General features: G+C 34.8%; 1 protein-coding gene across 1 annotated transcript; it reads right to left on the bottom strand.

Moving 5' to 3' along the window:
• Positions 1-6084: 6084 nt before the first annotated feature.
• On the bottom strand, positions 6085-9391 carry LOC116205503. The gene is made up of 7 exons (XM_031538129.1): positions 8990-9391; positions 8408-8465; positions 8217-8297; positions 8064-8099; positions 7676-7915; positions 7447-7588; positions 6085-7175 (listed from the first exon to the last, which is right to left on the bottom strand). Exons 1-7 carry the CDS (start codon positions 9163-9165, stop codon positions 6685-6687), a joined length of 1224 nt encoding a protein of 407 aa, XP_031393989.1. The 5' UTR covers positions 9166-9391; the 3' UTR covers positions 6085-6684.
• Between the last annotated feature and the right edge of the window lie 4934 nt (positions 9392-14325).

The following is a 14325-nucleotide window of genomic DNA, read 5'->3' as shown; positions in this document are numbered from 1 at the left end:
AGGGCCATGTTGCCCAAGGGGAGAAGCCCAACCCATTAAGAGTACAAAGGTCAAGAATTATAATAAATGAGAGTTTATGGAGTGGTGATCTGTTATCCCGTTTTCTTTTTGTCCTACGAGCTGTGTTTATAAATTCCAATTGAAGATCCGAATTGCACCTCAGAAAATCTATCTTAGAAGTGCATCATTTTGATAATGCAAACGACCATCAGGGTCAGGTGGCCTATGTAGAGAAGCCTAACTAATTGAGGGTGCATATGGAAGTTGAATAACGTCAAGAATTGTAATAAATAAGAGGTTGTTGCATGGAGAATGTTTAGGCCTTTAATTCTCTTTGAAAGTCGTTAAAATTTTCATTGATTAAGGTTAAAATATTAGTTCAATGTGTTCTCGGGACTTAGGTCATTAAATTCAGTCCACAAGTATATATAGTGAGCTTCTAAAGTAATGAAAGAACAGACTATCTGATCTTGTCCAAATTTCTCGTCCAGTTTCTTTATTTTTTTGTGCTCCTAGAAGTAGTGAAACTATAGATCTTTATCTCTTGAATCATTTCTAAGTAATGACTAGTCTTTACCTTGGATCGACTTCTTCAATGGTGATATGTTATCCCATTTTCTCTTTGTCCTACGAACTGTTTTTATCCATTCCAAAGGAAAATCTTAATTGCACTCACGAGAATCCATCTTAGAAGTGCAAAAGATTATCACAATAGGGCCATTAGGCCCAAGTGGAGAAGCCCAACCCAGTAAGAGTGCATACGGAAAGTTGAACAGAAGTCAAGAATTACAATAAATGAGAGGTCGTTGCATGTGAAATGTTTAGGGCTTTAATCCATATCCATTTTGCATTAAATAGGGTTATAGTTAATAGGGTTAAAATAGTCAATTTAGAATTATATAATGAAATATTTAATTGGATATTTTCATAAGACTTATATTGACAAATAATTTATTGATCATATATAGGACTAAACCGTAAACTATTAACATGTGAAAGAAATTAGAATATATGAAATTGAGTATAAAAATGTCTAAACCAAATTTGTAAGAGAAATTAAAAAAAATGAATAAGTTAATTAGTCCAACTTCATCAAAGGTTATTATTCAAAGATCATTGTGTGAGATTTTAAACTATTTTTATGTTTCTTAACAAACAAATTATTTTTAATTTTTATATATAATTATTATATAAATTAAATAAATGCATAAAAATATTAAATAAAGTATAGTATAAATATAAAACACTAAAAAAATAATTAATTTTTCATATAGAAATTTCCCCAAAAAATCACTAATTCTATGAACTCATGTTCATATAACTAAAAATTGACTCCTGCATTAATCAATAATCTCTCATTAGTGAACATAATTTTATAAAGTTTAAGAAAGTTGATTTAATCATGTGAATTTAATTTATTCAATTGGGCGTTATCTTAATTTCTATAATAAGATTAAATTTGTTATTATTATTTATGAGCTTATGATAATATAAAAAATTAAACAAGGATGTCACAGAATTTGCATATTTGAAAAATGGGTAATGAAGTAAATACATATAAACTTATCATAAGGATATCATCTACAACAAATCTCTCTAATATACAACAAATAAATATATGAACTTATCATAAGGATGTCATCTACAACAAATCTCTCTAATATACTTACTAATAAACAAATATATATAATATAATGCTAGCTAATTGGAATTGTTTGTTGCAAAATATATATTGAACCATGCAAAATTAGTCTAATTTTATTATTTAATTATCATATTAAACTTGAACTTAATTATTAAGAATATTCGTAGTGTTAAGAAGTCAATATATTTTTCAAAATTCAAAATTATTTTTATAAAAATGATATATAAATTTTTTAAGCTCATAAATAAAAATATAATTTAAAAAATTTATGATCATATAAATGAAAATTATTATGATACAACTGTATTAGCTTAAACTCATGAATAAAATTAAAAATAAAAATTTAAAAATAAGAATCTCATAAATATTGTTTGAAAAACAAGCGAAATGAAGTTTTGTTCTGATTACTAAACCTAACATATGTCAATCTTTATTGATAATTAAGAAAAATATGGTAACGCATATCAATTGAAATAAATAGTTTCAAAATATTATTACAATAATTAAATTGCTATGTGATAAAAAAACTAATTAACTTACTCTAGTTCTTAACGAAAAAATGTTAAGATAAATATTTGAAATTATATTTAACTGTTGAAAATTTTTATTATTTTTATTCAGAAAATTTGTGTTCAAAATGTAAATAATTACAAGAGGAAATGATATAGAAATATATGAAAACGAACTTGTATCACACACGAGATAGAAAACTTGTTCTCTTTGAGAGTTGTTAGATCTTCATTATTTAAGGTTGAAATGTAGTTTCAATGTATTCCAGGGGCTTAGGCCATAAATTCAGTCCACAAATATTCACAGTGTGCTTTTAAAGTAACAAAAAAAAACAGACTATATGATTTTGGCCAAATTTTTCTATGAATATTACCTTATCTCTTGAATCATTTCCAAGGGATAACTAGCCTTTATCTTGGATCGGCTTATTGAGTGGTGATCTGTGATCCCAATTTCTCTTTGTCTTACAAGCTGTGTTTCTTCATTCCAATCAGAGATCCGAATTGCACATCTAAGAATCCATCTTAGAAGTGCATCATTTTGGTATCCGATGCAAACGCAGAATAGGGCCATGTGGCCCAAGTGGAGAAGCTCAACCCATTAATAGTGCATATGGAAGTCGAACATAAGTGAAGAACTGCAATAAATGAGAGGTTTCGCATGGGAAATGTTTAGGACTTTAATTCTCTTTGAAAGTTATTAGATTTTCATTGCTTAAGGTTGAAATATTACTTTCAATGTGTTATAGGGACTTAGGCCATTAAATTCAATCCACAAGTATTTTGTAGTGAGCTTCTAAAGTAATGAATGATCAGATTGTCTGAATTTGGCCCCATGTTTCCTCTTGTTTCTTTATCTTTTGATGCTCCCAAAAGTGGTGAAACTATAAATCATTATCTCTTGAATCCTTTCCAAGTAGTGACTAGACTTATATTGGATCAGCTTTTAAGTGGTGATTAGTTATCCCATTTTCTCTTTGGCGTAAAAGTTGTGTTACTCCATTCCAATCAGATATCCTAATTACATCTCTGACAATCCATTTTAGAAGTACAATATTTTGGTATCTGACTTAAGCGATAATCAAGGCCAAATGGCCAAGTGGAGAGGCATAACCCATTGAGATTGTTGATGGAAGTTGAACAAAAGTAATAAATAAATAAAAATAAAAATGCAAGAAATGAGAAGTTGTTCCATGAGGAATGTTTAGGCCTTTAACTCTCTTTGAAAGTTGTTAATTCTTCATAATTTAAGGTTGAAATGTTAGTTTCAATGTGTTCTAGGGAATTAGGCCATTGAATTCTGTCGACAAGTATTTATATTGAGCTTCTAAAGTAATAAAAGAACATACAATTTGATTTTGACCGAAATTTTCCTCTTGTTTCTTTATCATTTAGTTCTCCCTGAAGTGATGAAACTTTAGATCTTTTATCTCTTGAATCCTTTCGAAATGGTTACTAGTCTTTATCTTGTATTGGCTTTTTGAGTGGTTATATGTTATCTTGTTTACTCTTTGTAGCTATGCTTATCCACTCCAAGTGAAGGTCCAGATTCACCTCTGAGAATCCATCTTAGAAGTGCATCATTTTGGCATCTTATGCAAATGATGATCAGGGCCATGTGGCCCAAGCAGAGAAGCCCTATCCATTGAGAGTATACATGGAAGAACAAATTCCAAGAATTGCAATAAATGAGAGGTTGTTCCATGAGGAATAGGTGTGTTTGGCAAGTGAAAATTATTCAACTCAACTCAATTTAACCTGCAAAATGACAAATGCCTGCAACTTTTGACTCACACAGTGGGTTCCGGTGGCTTGTTTGACTAGTCGTTCACTGTTAACGACATATTCATGAATTTAATTCCACAGTTATAGCCGCACAATTTGTAACATAATATGTCACGGAATAGCACGTCCTCGCGCTCTGACGATAGCTCTAGTGATAACGAGCTTCAAAGTATGCAACGGGCGTTCTTCTATTTGATGATGCAATTTGATCATACCAAAGATACTATTCCACAAAACAGGCCGTGTAGAAATTCAGAGCTTTAAGGAAGACAATACATTGTTGAAGTTCTAGGGAGTGACGTTCGATCCTTCGAGAGTTTCAAAATGGCACCATACGTGTTTAGAAATCTATGTGACACACTTCGGATGCGCAGTGGCATAACTGATAGTATGAATGGTATTACCGTCGAAGAACAACTCAGAATGTTCTTATTGGTTATTTCACACAATATGCAATTTGCAGTAGTGGCGGAAAGATTCTAGTATTCAAAGGAGACGGTGTCCCGGTTAATCAAAAAAATTGTTCGAGGAATACAAGAAGTGTCACACGTTTTTATAACACCGAGGAACGTCATTGTGCAGCTAGAAATTGAAAATGATGAAAAGTGGCATTTCTTTAAGGTTTTTTTTCTGATAATTTCATACTGATATAATTCATTTCATTATACTTTGTAGGGTACATATAATTATGCATTTGCGCGCAGCATTGTATCGAAGCTATCGATGGAACCCATGTGTTTGCATGCGTTCCTCAAGCGAACAAAGTACCTTATCGCAATCGGAATGCTTAGATATTTCAAAATGTACTGGCCGCATGTTCACACGACATGATGTTTACCTATGTAATGACGGGTTGGGAGAGTTCCACACACGATTCAAGAATATTTTCCGAAGTTGCGACAGTGAAAGGTTTTCTAGCACCGCGTGGTTGCTTATACAAGAACAATTTCCCATGAAATTGCAACCATAAAATGATTAACTTTAATTTTCCTTATGTTCTCTGCATAACAATATTATGTTGTCGATATAGAATTTCCAAACATACCGGGATATTTGGCTCCGTACAAGAGAGAGCGGTATCACCGTAATTTTCCTTAGCACCATCCGCCAACATCAAAGAAAGAGTTGTTCAATCAGCGCCACTCGTCAGTGCGTAATGTTATCGAATGTTGCTTCGGTATATTGAAGAAGAGATTCACCATACTGAGATTAATGCCGAACTTCCAACCTTATACATAAGGGCAAATTATCCTTGCCTGTTTTGTTTTACATAATTTCATACGACGTAATAATTATCACGACAGATTATTTATGGAGTACGGTGATACGTGAGCGGATTTACATGAATTTCGAAATCCACCACAACATCAAGGAATTAGAATTGAATTGGATATGAGTAGTGTTGAAGTGAATGTTGTACGCGACTGTATCGCTAATCGCTTATAGCGCGCAGAGAGAGAAGGGCGATGACATACATTATTTAATTTGTAGTTGAATTTAATGACAATTATTGTACTGCTTTGACACTGAAAGTGTCAAATTTGTATTAAATGAAATTTAATTCATAAGTATGTCTTTAACATGGGTAATTTACGTGTAGTACATGTGAGGCAGTATCGAATTGATTTGCTTTCTTGCTGCTATGTCTTTGGCAAAAGGCACAGAGGAAAAAGACAATTAAAAAAAAAGGCCTCATATAATTACGGCTAATGACCTTGGAAGGAAATTCAATTATGAGGCATACCATGGATAGTAAAAAGTACATATTTTGTCCTCTTGTATAAATGAGTCGAGTTTTAAATAATTTTCAAGTGCAAAACACATTAATGAGCTGTGTCCTTCATTCCAATTAGATATTCGAATTGCAATTCTAAAAATTCATCATTGAAGTGCATTCGTTTTTTCTTCACACCTCATTTACGTTTGTTAGATTACCATAGTAGAAATCATTTTCATGGTTTGATTTGAAAAGACAAGACTCGTCTTTTCAATTCAGTGAGTACCAGGGCTTATTTTTATTTTTAATTTTTTTATAATTATCTCATGTTCCTACTATTATTAGCAACAAATACATGGGTCGGGGAGGAACACTTCCTGCCTGACCACCTTTTGGTACATTTCAGCACAAAAAAAAAAAAAGACCACTTTTTGGGACATCACTACAAACAAATCCTTCATAAAGTTCACAGCTTCAGAGACCGGAGGACAAGCTTCCTGTCTGATTTCTGATTTTGTTAACTAATTACAGTCTCTTGAAGTCTATTATCAAAAGGCTCTCACCGTTTACCCCCTTTGCAGACATCCGATAAAATTCCAAAGGCTCACTAACTTGCATACAAGATACCAAAGTCCAGAGTCACACATGTTCCCTAGAACCACATAGTAAAGGAAAATCATATACAGTTGATATACATATTTACAGTGTTGCCGCGAATTTCTGCAACCCATTACCTCAGAACTTTGGCATAAAGATTATTATTGCTCACTGTTGCCAAGCTACTGCATGCCTCAAGATTAGACGAAATCCATCTCGGATGTGTCCACAAGATTGTATTACTCACCTCACAAGGTAATGCTAGGAATATACCCAAAGCCAAGGCAGGGAAACCGACTCCATCCTTTAGCATGACAACCCACAAAATTTCCCAATTCTCGTGCACATCTACTTTTACCATTTTCGAATTGTTGGGGGTCAGACTTGTGACGAACTCAGATAAAGTTTCCTGTAGTTACTCCATTCCAATGTTATAATCTCGAGCGCCGAAGGCATTTACTGTTGTGGGAGGGAGATAGCTTTCTGGAAGATGCGTAAGGCTGTCCATTCAAAGAGCCCGAGAATTTAATATCCCAACCCTCGACATTCTTGGGGACGCAAACATCATATAACATCTGTCCAAGGATGCTGTGGGCACTGATAGTAGGGGGATTCTGCAGAAGATTCAAGTTTGAGGATGATGCTTCTCTGTGCTCATCCTCTGAGGTTCTGCCATTGTCGTGCGTGGAACTTGTGAGGGAAAAGCTGTCGCCAGGTCCTGATGAGACCCTTCTGAGGCACTGGTTTGAGTTTACTGCCGCATTCTGGAGGTCACAAATCAACTCAGAGATCTCATCGTGCTGACCCTCAAGTCTCTCTTCCTCTAGCCGCTGTAGTTTTCTTGAGAAAACTGTGGAAGCTGCTGTCTCCAGTAGCGTGGCCATAGCATCACTGTATTGGATCGGATAATTCTTATAGTGACCTGAAACATAATTTGAGATTTCAAACTACTTCCTCTCCAGAGCTAATAATCCGCATTCAGGATTTTTATTTACTTTTTTATTTTTTTTGGGGATAAGTCACATTTAGGAGATACTACTACAACTTTTCTGTAAAAGAATCATAAATAGACAAGCAAGGTGATGGAAATTTTTAAATAGTTAGATAGATATCGAGATTGTACGTATTTATGATTTTCTCAAAATACTTTGGCAGAATGTATTTGCAAAGAACTAAACAGATTTAGGACAAACCTATATGAGAGGATCCACTCAAATTTAAAATCTTAACATCTGCGCCAAGATTTTGCAGAGTCTGGGTAAAAGTGCAGATAGTTTCATACGGAGCGAGACTGTCATCTTCTGAACATACAATGAGATACGGAGCTTCCATACACTGCCATAAGAAGGATCAAGTCGTCAACATTCCACGAAACAAGGCAAAACTTAAAGTGCAACTTCAGGTTATTAAAAAGAAACTCACCACTGAGGAGTGCAAATTTTTCCAATACTGAGCCCGCTGGGATTCAAATTTAGTAAGATAGAGAGCATCTAGACCAGATGAAACACCTTTTGCTATCCAAGAAACGACCTTTGATGGTCCAGGCCTACTTAGGATGGAGCCATGCAGAGCAAACCGGGAACCCAAATCATGCGTAATGTCTACTGGACTTGAATCAAACATGACCCCGGAGACACAGTTTCTGACCAAACGATATGCATCCTTCGCAAGAAGAGATCACTTGATCAGCAGGCAGATCATAGATAATCACAGAATGGGAATTCAAATAGGACTATAGGGGCGCTATCGACAAAAAGGCATTATACTAGTTTTGCCCTGAACTGAACCTCTAATGGAGGAGAAAGCTTACCCAGTTCAAGTGACCTTTCCCACTTCTGTCTACAATCTGCAACAGAAAGGAAAGACTATTTCAGAATTACCCTAAAACATGAAGTTAAAGGCAGATAAACGATTTCAAGAAGTTCAACTTATGAATTAGGCATTTCCAAATGTTTGAACTTACCTGGAAGACCTTGCACATGCACGCCTTGGAGCCAGCAGAGAAAGCTGCAAAGACTACGGGGCACGGTTTAATGTGCAGTTCCTGAATGGAAAAAAGAGACCCTGTGAATAATATACCATGAAAGGTACATTCTTCTCTGACATGATCGGATCATAGCACGTGCAAATTTCCAAAACTGAAAAAGAACCAACCTCAAGCAGCTCATTCAGAACAAAGAATGCCAGAGACGTTGCCTTCTCGGGATAAAACCTGCACAGACTCTACTTGTTCAAAAACCAAAACAACATGCAGGGAACTCTTCCACATGCAACCATTTAGAGAGACTCTATAGCCACTTCAGAAGCTGAAAATTCACCATTCAACATAACAAGTCTCCCTCAAATGGCCACACTCATATGGGGCGAATTTAAAGGTGAGACTTTTCTCAGCTCTCGAAGCAATAAAGGGCAAAATGACATGATAGATAGAATCACAGAAAGATGAGCTAAATGAACCTCTCGGAAGCGACTACTGAGAAAAATACCCAACAACCGTAACAACACACTACACCGCATGGGAAAGGGAATGGAATCAATTTCGAATGTTCTCTGTAACCCTTTTCCCGAACTCCACTCATTGAACTACAAATGCCAAAAGTAGAAGCAGAGATGCAGAATTGCAGAGATTTCCAAGCCCAAGTTCACGGCCACCAACAGTCCACTTGACGCAACTTTTTTCTGGTTTCCATATGCATCAACTATCCCAGAGAGGAGAAGAACATCAACACGACTTACGCGCTGAGAAACCCGGCATGGCAAACGAGGGAATTCCAACCCAGAGAGGAATAGAGCTCCACGAAGCTCCTCAATTGGCTCTCCTGGAGAGACACCCACCCGAAGACCACCACGATCCCCCGGGATTCTCCGCCCTTCGAGCCCCAGTAAACACTGCCGCCCCCGCCGCTCCACATGGCTTGAACCCGGCAACAGATATGGGGGAGAAGCGGGGAATTGATTCTGATTTCTTGGTGGGTATGTAATCTTCGATTTAGGGATCTTGTCTCGTCAGAGAGCCACTCGCGCTTCTGTGGAATGGGGCGGTACGGACAGGGGGTATTCGTTGGTGGAGGATTGTCTGTGGGGAGGGCGGAGAGGATCGGTCGAGTTGCCACGTCGGATTCTACGCACCCCTGCCTACCTTAGCATGAGCTCCGTTATCTTGCGCCGTAATGATCCGGGACCGTGGCAGCTTCGTCGGCACAGGCTAAACACTATCTGCGCCCGGGAGCACGGTGCTCCGTTCATATTGGAGGGAGGGTGTCGGCCATGGACGGGAAAGATTATTAAGTGATTTTACCTCGTCACATGACATGAAAAATATCAATTAAATTATAATAAACTAAATAATAAATATTAATTACTTGATTAATTATGATAAATTTTTTAATTGAAATAATTTTATTAGTTCTTTCTCACCACATCATTATGAGGTAGAATCATTTAAATAAATTACCAAATATGACGAATGTAATCCAATAGTCCCATAAGGTAAAGATCAACTTATCACTAAGGTTTTTCGTCATGATAAACTTCCATTGATTAAAAGTTCTGTTTTATTTATATTTTATTTATTTATTTATTTATTTATAGCTCGATGAGTATAAAAAAGGAAATGCAATGATTTAATTTCATAATAATGTATTATAAAAGGAATTGAAGAGAATATGTCTGTATACACCTTTTTCCTAGAAGTTTATCGAGGAAAGAAAAAAAAGAACATATGCCACTGCCCCGTACGAGAGTCTTCGTAGGCCTATCCATGCTATTAATATTTACCTCTCTTAACAACTTCTTGAAATTATTCGTAGCATATTCTCCCTTTCCCTTAATTCAAAAGAAATCATTGATTGAACGATTGGTCAAAACGCCTAGGGGCAAATACAAAGAAATGGCCGTCCTTTTCCCATCCTTTCCTATCCTATCCTATGGATAAAGAAAGTTGGAGATTGATAATTCTAATACTTTCCCAGTATCCCCGATCAGGGTCGCAGCGAAGTTCTCAAGCCTATTTTATAGATGATTTTATTTCAAATGATATAATATAAAAAAATTAATAAGAATTTTTTAATGAATAAATTATGATAATTATCTGAGTGATTAATATTAAATCCTTAATTTTATGCAATTTGATTGGTACTTCCTCACACAAGTAAATTACACCGTTGGTACAATCTTTATTATCAAAGTACCACTTTGGTATAAACTTTAAAAATGTAACAATCAAATACAAAATCTTTTAAAAATGTAACAATCAATTATATTCCGTACAGCGTCAGATTTTGATGACGTGGATCGTAGGTGAACCTCGACTAATTAATCTCGATGACGTGACTTTTGAATGACTGTCCACGTGTCAACTAGCATTTTTATAATAAAAATCATTTTAAAACTATAATAAAAATTAAGACTGCCATTGGAGGAACGTCAGGGTGGAGGGAGACTTACACAAAACCCTAGAAGTAATTTGGATTTTGCTGTAGAATCGATGATTTGACGACCCTCGAGATGTTCATAAATGGTCCACGAGTTGAATCATAGAATTTTCTCTAAACCGCGTGCTTCATTTATTAGTATAACTTATTAGTATAATAATTGTAGTAGGGAGAAGATTGACGTGCAAATGTGAAATGTTATGAATATATGTCTCGTGAATCATGACTTGTTAATTTCTTAATGATGGACATATCAAGTGTCAAATCTGTAATCTAACACGACAATCATAATAATATTTGGTTATTAAATAATATATATCCATATGTCTCATGGAACACTGAAATTAAATATATTGATATATATATATATATAACTAATTTTCAATTCATACATTGCACGAGTTTATTTACATATGGTAATTATCACAATATTTAAAGATGAAATTACTTTTTATGAACAAGAATTTTCAATAATTGAACTCTATTTTTGAAGAATAATTTTTAATATGTTAGATTTCAGACTAATTTTAAATAGTTTAGTGACAATTATGTGACTTATTCTCATATTTAATATGTTTTGTAAATTTGTAATTAATCATTTGCATATTACCCGAGATCTTATATATATTTGGTTCAAAAATAGAAACCCGATTTTCTATTTTTTAATATGATGTTTACTAATATTATATTGTGACGTTCTCATTTAAAATACTTAATTTAAACCTTTTGATGTGTTTCAATTCTGTATGTGGAATTGTATAGATATAATGTGGTAATTTCTATTACCTGAAATACTTATGTTTATTTATGTAAATTAACTATAACATTTATTTTATAATATTTATTTTCAGCATGTTGATGGCATTTATTATTTAGTGTAGTATGTTTTACTATATAATGGTTTCTGGGCTCGTGCGTCACACGGGACTTTTAGTTCAAACATAATTGAATTTATCTAATTCAAACTTTACTATTTTTGAATAAATTTCAAAAATTTAATAAGTAATATTTCTTTTTCCTATAATATATAATATCTAATAAGATTATGATTAATTCATACATATTACTATTATGTTGAAAAAGGAAAGTAGCGTTGTAACTTTTTCAAAAATATCATTTTTCTAATTTGGTCAAAAATTAGTAACCATAAGTTTTGATGATAATTTTGTAATTATAATATATATGCTTAAGTTTTGAGGATGTATTAATATTAAAATATTTCACGTCCAAATATGTTTATGCATATATAAATTCAAATATTTATAAACTTTCAATTTATATATATTTACTAATTTAATCCTATTTATTCAATTTGTATATATATTTATAATTATGCCACTATTTATTACACTGTAATTTTTTTTTTCTCAAATATTACAAGGTATTCAAGTTTATATATTATTGTTGACACCATATTTCGCAATTTGGGTCTGGGCCGATCCAATAGAGTGATAGAAATAGTGCATGAAGTATTTGGATTATTTGAGGCCTTTGGGCTCGGTGATGAGTAGAAATTCGGATAGGGCCCGGTCTAGTGTTTGGACAGTCGAAGTGTTTTGAAGTGGTCCTTATCTATTTAAGTGTTTTATCAATATATGATGGAGAAAATCAGGGAGGCAGCATGTGATGGAGAGACACTTGCTTTAGAGGAGCAAAGGATGAAAACTGTCACGTTCTTTAACTTCTCCATGTTCTGCAACTACAGAGTCTCTACTGATGGATCATGGAGTCATGGGAAAGAACGATCGAAGGCAAGCTCCAGTTCTATAAACAGCAGACCTAAAAGTTCAGAAGGCACACGCTCAGACACACAAATAATCTTTCCTTTAGTCCTTAGAATCAGCTAACTCTTTCGTTTCACTGTACAACAATCCTTTACGTTTTACTGCATTTCCTTTCGCTTGTACATATCAATCGTTCTCTTTTCCTCGTAGTACAGGCTCTTACTTGATCAATGCAATTTTGATTTCTTTAATCCTTCAAGTTCTAAGTCATTTTTCCATCGCAAGGCATCAAACCAATTCAGTTTGATTAGAACTCAGTTTCTTAGGCACACCCCTTTATTTCCTTTTGAGACTTACTATCTCTGGCACGCCCGCAATGCATGACCACCCGAGTCACGGTTTTCCGGCCAACAATTATATAGATAGATGAATAAATATTATGAGCTTAGAAAAGGGGGCTTGGGGCTTGGAGTTGGCTCTGCTAAGCAATGGAATCATTTATAGAACGACTTAAAGAGGCTTGTGTAATTAATTAATGGGCCAGAAAGATGGGCTTAAGGCCCAATAGATTCATAATTATGCATCTTTATTTATCGTTATGGTCTTCGCAGTGGAACGATTTAAAACATGTTCATTTCCCGGAATGCAACTTTCGGTTTTCCATGTCCATGGCAACTTTTTACAACATTTTAAAAGTCTTGTTTGGAGGGGAATGGTGATGGCCAGTAGGATCGGCTTTCCCACCCTCAGCCACCCATCCCCCACTTTTTTTAATAAAAAAATCTTTAATATTTTTAATTTTAGTCAATTTAAGTATAATATTCTTTTCGGTGCGTACCACTTAATATTTAAAAGTGCACTAGATCTAACTAATTTAGACTTGAGTGAGATTGACCCACTAAGAGATAATCGTCTCTAAATCGTGAATTTAATATGAAACAATGGCTTGGGATGCATCAGCAGAAAAGAAAAAAAAGGGACACTAATGCTGTTAAATGCTTTGCTAGTATATGTAATGATCAGATCGATATGGTACATTCTCTTCACCCCGCATGACTTCAAGTATATCTTGAATATTATATATGCATATATATGTAAATATATATTATTATTCACTTACATACGTACATATATGCATGCAAAATGCAAAAGAAAAAAAAAAGCAACAAAAAACGAGAACCAAGACATACCCTTCAATTTTTATTTTATTTTATTTTATTTCTTGGGGTGGGGGGTGAAAAGACATACCCTTCATTAATAAGCAACATTCTCTCCTTTTCGTTTCTGTTCCCCGATGAAAAATAATTAAATGAGGGGTTTCGCTGCATGAGGGGTTGCGTTCCGTTACGTGCACCAGATCCGAAGCAAAATCTTGGCTAGACTATCACGAGACGGGGACGAGGCACGCTCCAATCCCACAATTGCAAACGACTAACATTAATTTAGAATTTTTACTGCAGTAAAATATAATATATACCGGACATTCCAGCTTTTGCTACGTATCACTGCCATCGCAGAAAGTATGCTTAAAGCGTTTTATGACCGAAAATCACATGACATCTATTATTACACACGTAAATTAATCCGTAAACAAGACGGAAATCAAATATATGTCCTTGTTGTCGTGGCCATGGTCTTTTTGTCTTGGCTAATGCTTCGTTCTATTCTTTTCTTTCTGCTGTTGCAGGTAACGGACGCGACTGCGACGGCTGCTTTCGTGAACGTGTCGAGAGAGAGAGAGAGAGAGAGAGGCTAAGGCGTACGGCCCAGAAATGCAGGCGCGTGCACTACAACGCGCCATCATCCGTAATGATGATCGCGGTTAAAAAAGCCCCACAAAAAGGAAAGAAGGAATATTCTCACTGTAGCAGAAGGTTTCAACATTACTACTACTATCCAAAAAGATTATTCTTCA

This window comes from Punica granatum, chromosome 4 (genome assembly GCF_007655135.1).
Source record: "Punica granatum isolate Tunisia-2019 chromosome 4, ASM765513v2, whole genome shotgun sequence".
Classification (NCBI taxonomy): domain Eukaryota; kingdom Viridiplantae; phylum Streptophyta; class Magnoliopsida; order Myrtales; family Lythraceae; genus Punica; species Punica granatum.
This window is presented reverse-complemented; position numbering and strand designations above follow the sequence as displayed.

Bases quoted from the DNA above. Each gene is read 5' to 3' on its own strand.
- LOC116205503 (XM_031538129.1), bottom strand. From the start codon at position 9,165: ATGTGGAGCGGCGGGGGCGGCAGTGTTTACTGGGGCTCGAAGGGCGGA. The intron at 8,466-8,989 runs GTAAGTCGTGTT...GAGTCTGTGCAG, and splicing joins CATGCCGGGTTTCTCAGCGC to GTTTTATCCCGAGAAGGCAA. The intron at 7,916-8,063 runs GTAAGCTTTCTC...CTTCTTGCGAAG, and splicing joins GGAAAGGTCACTTGAACTGG to GATGCATATCGTTTGGTCAG.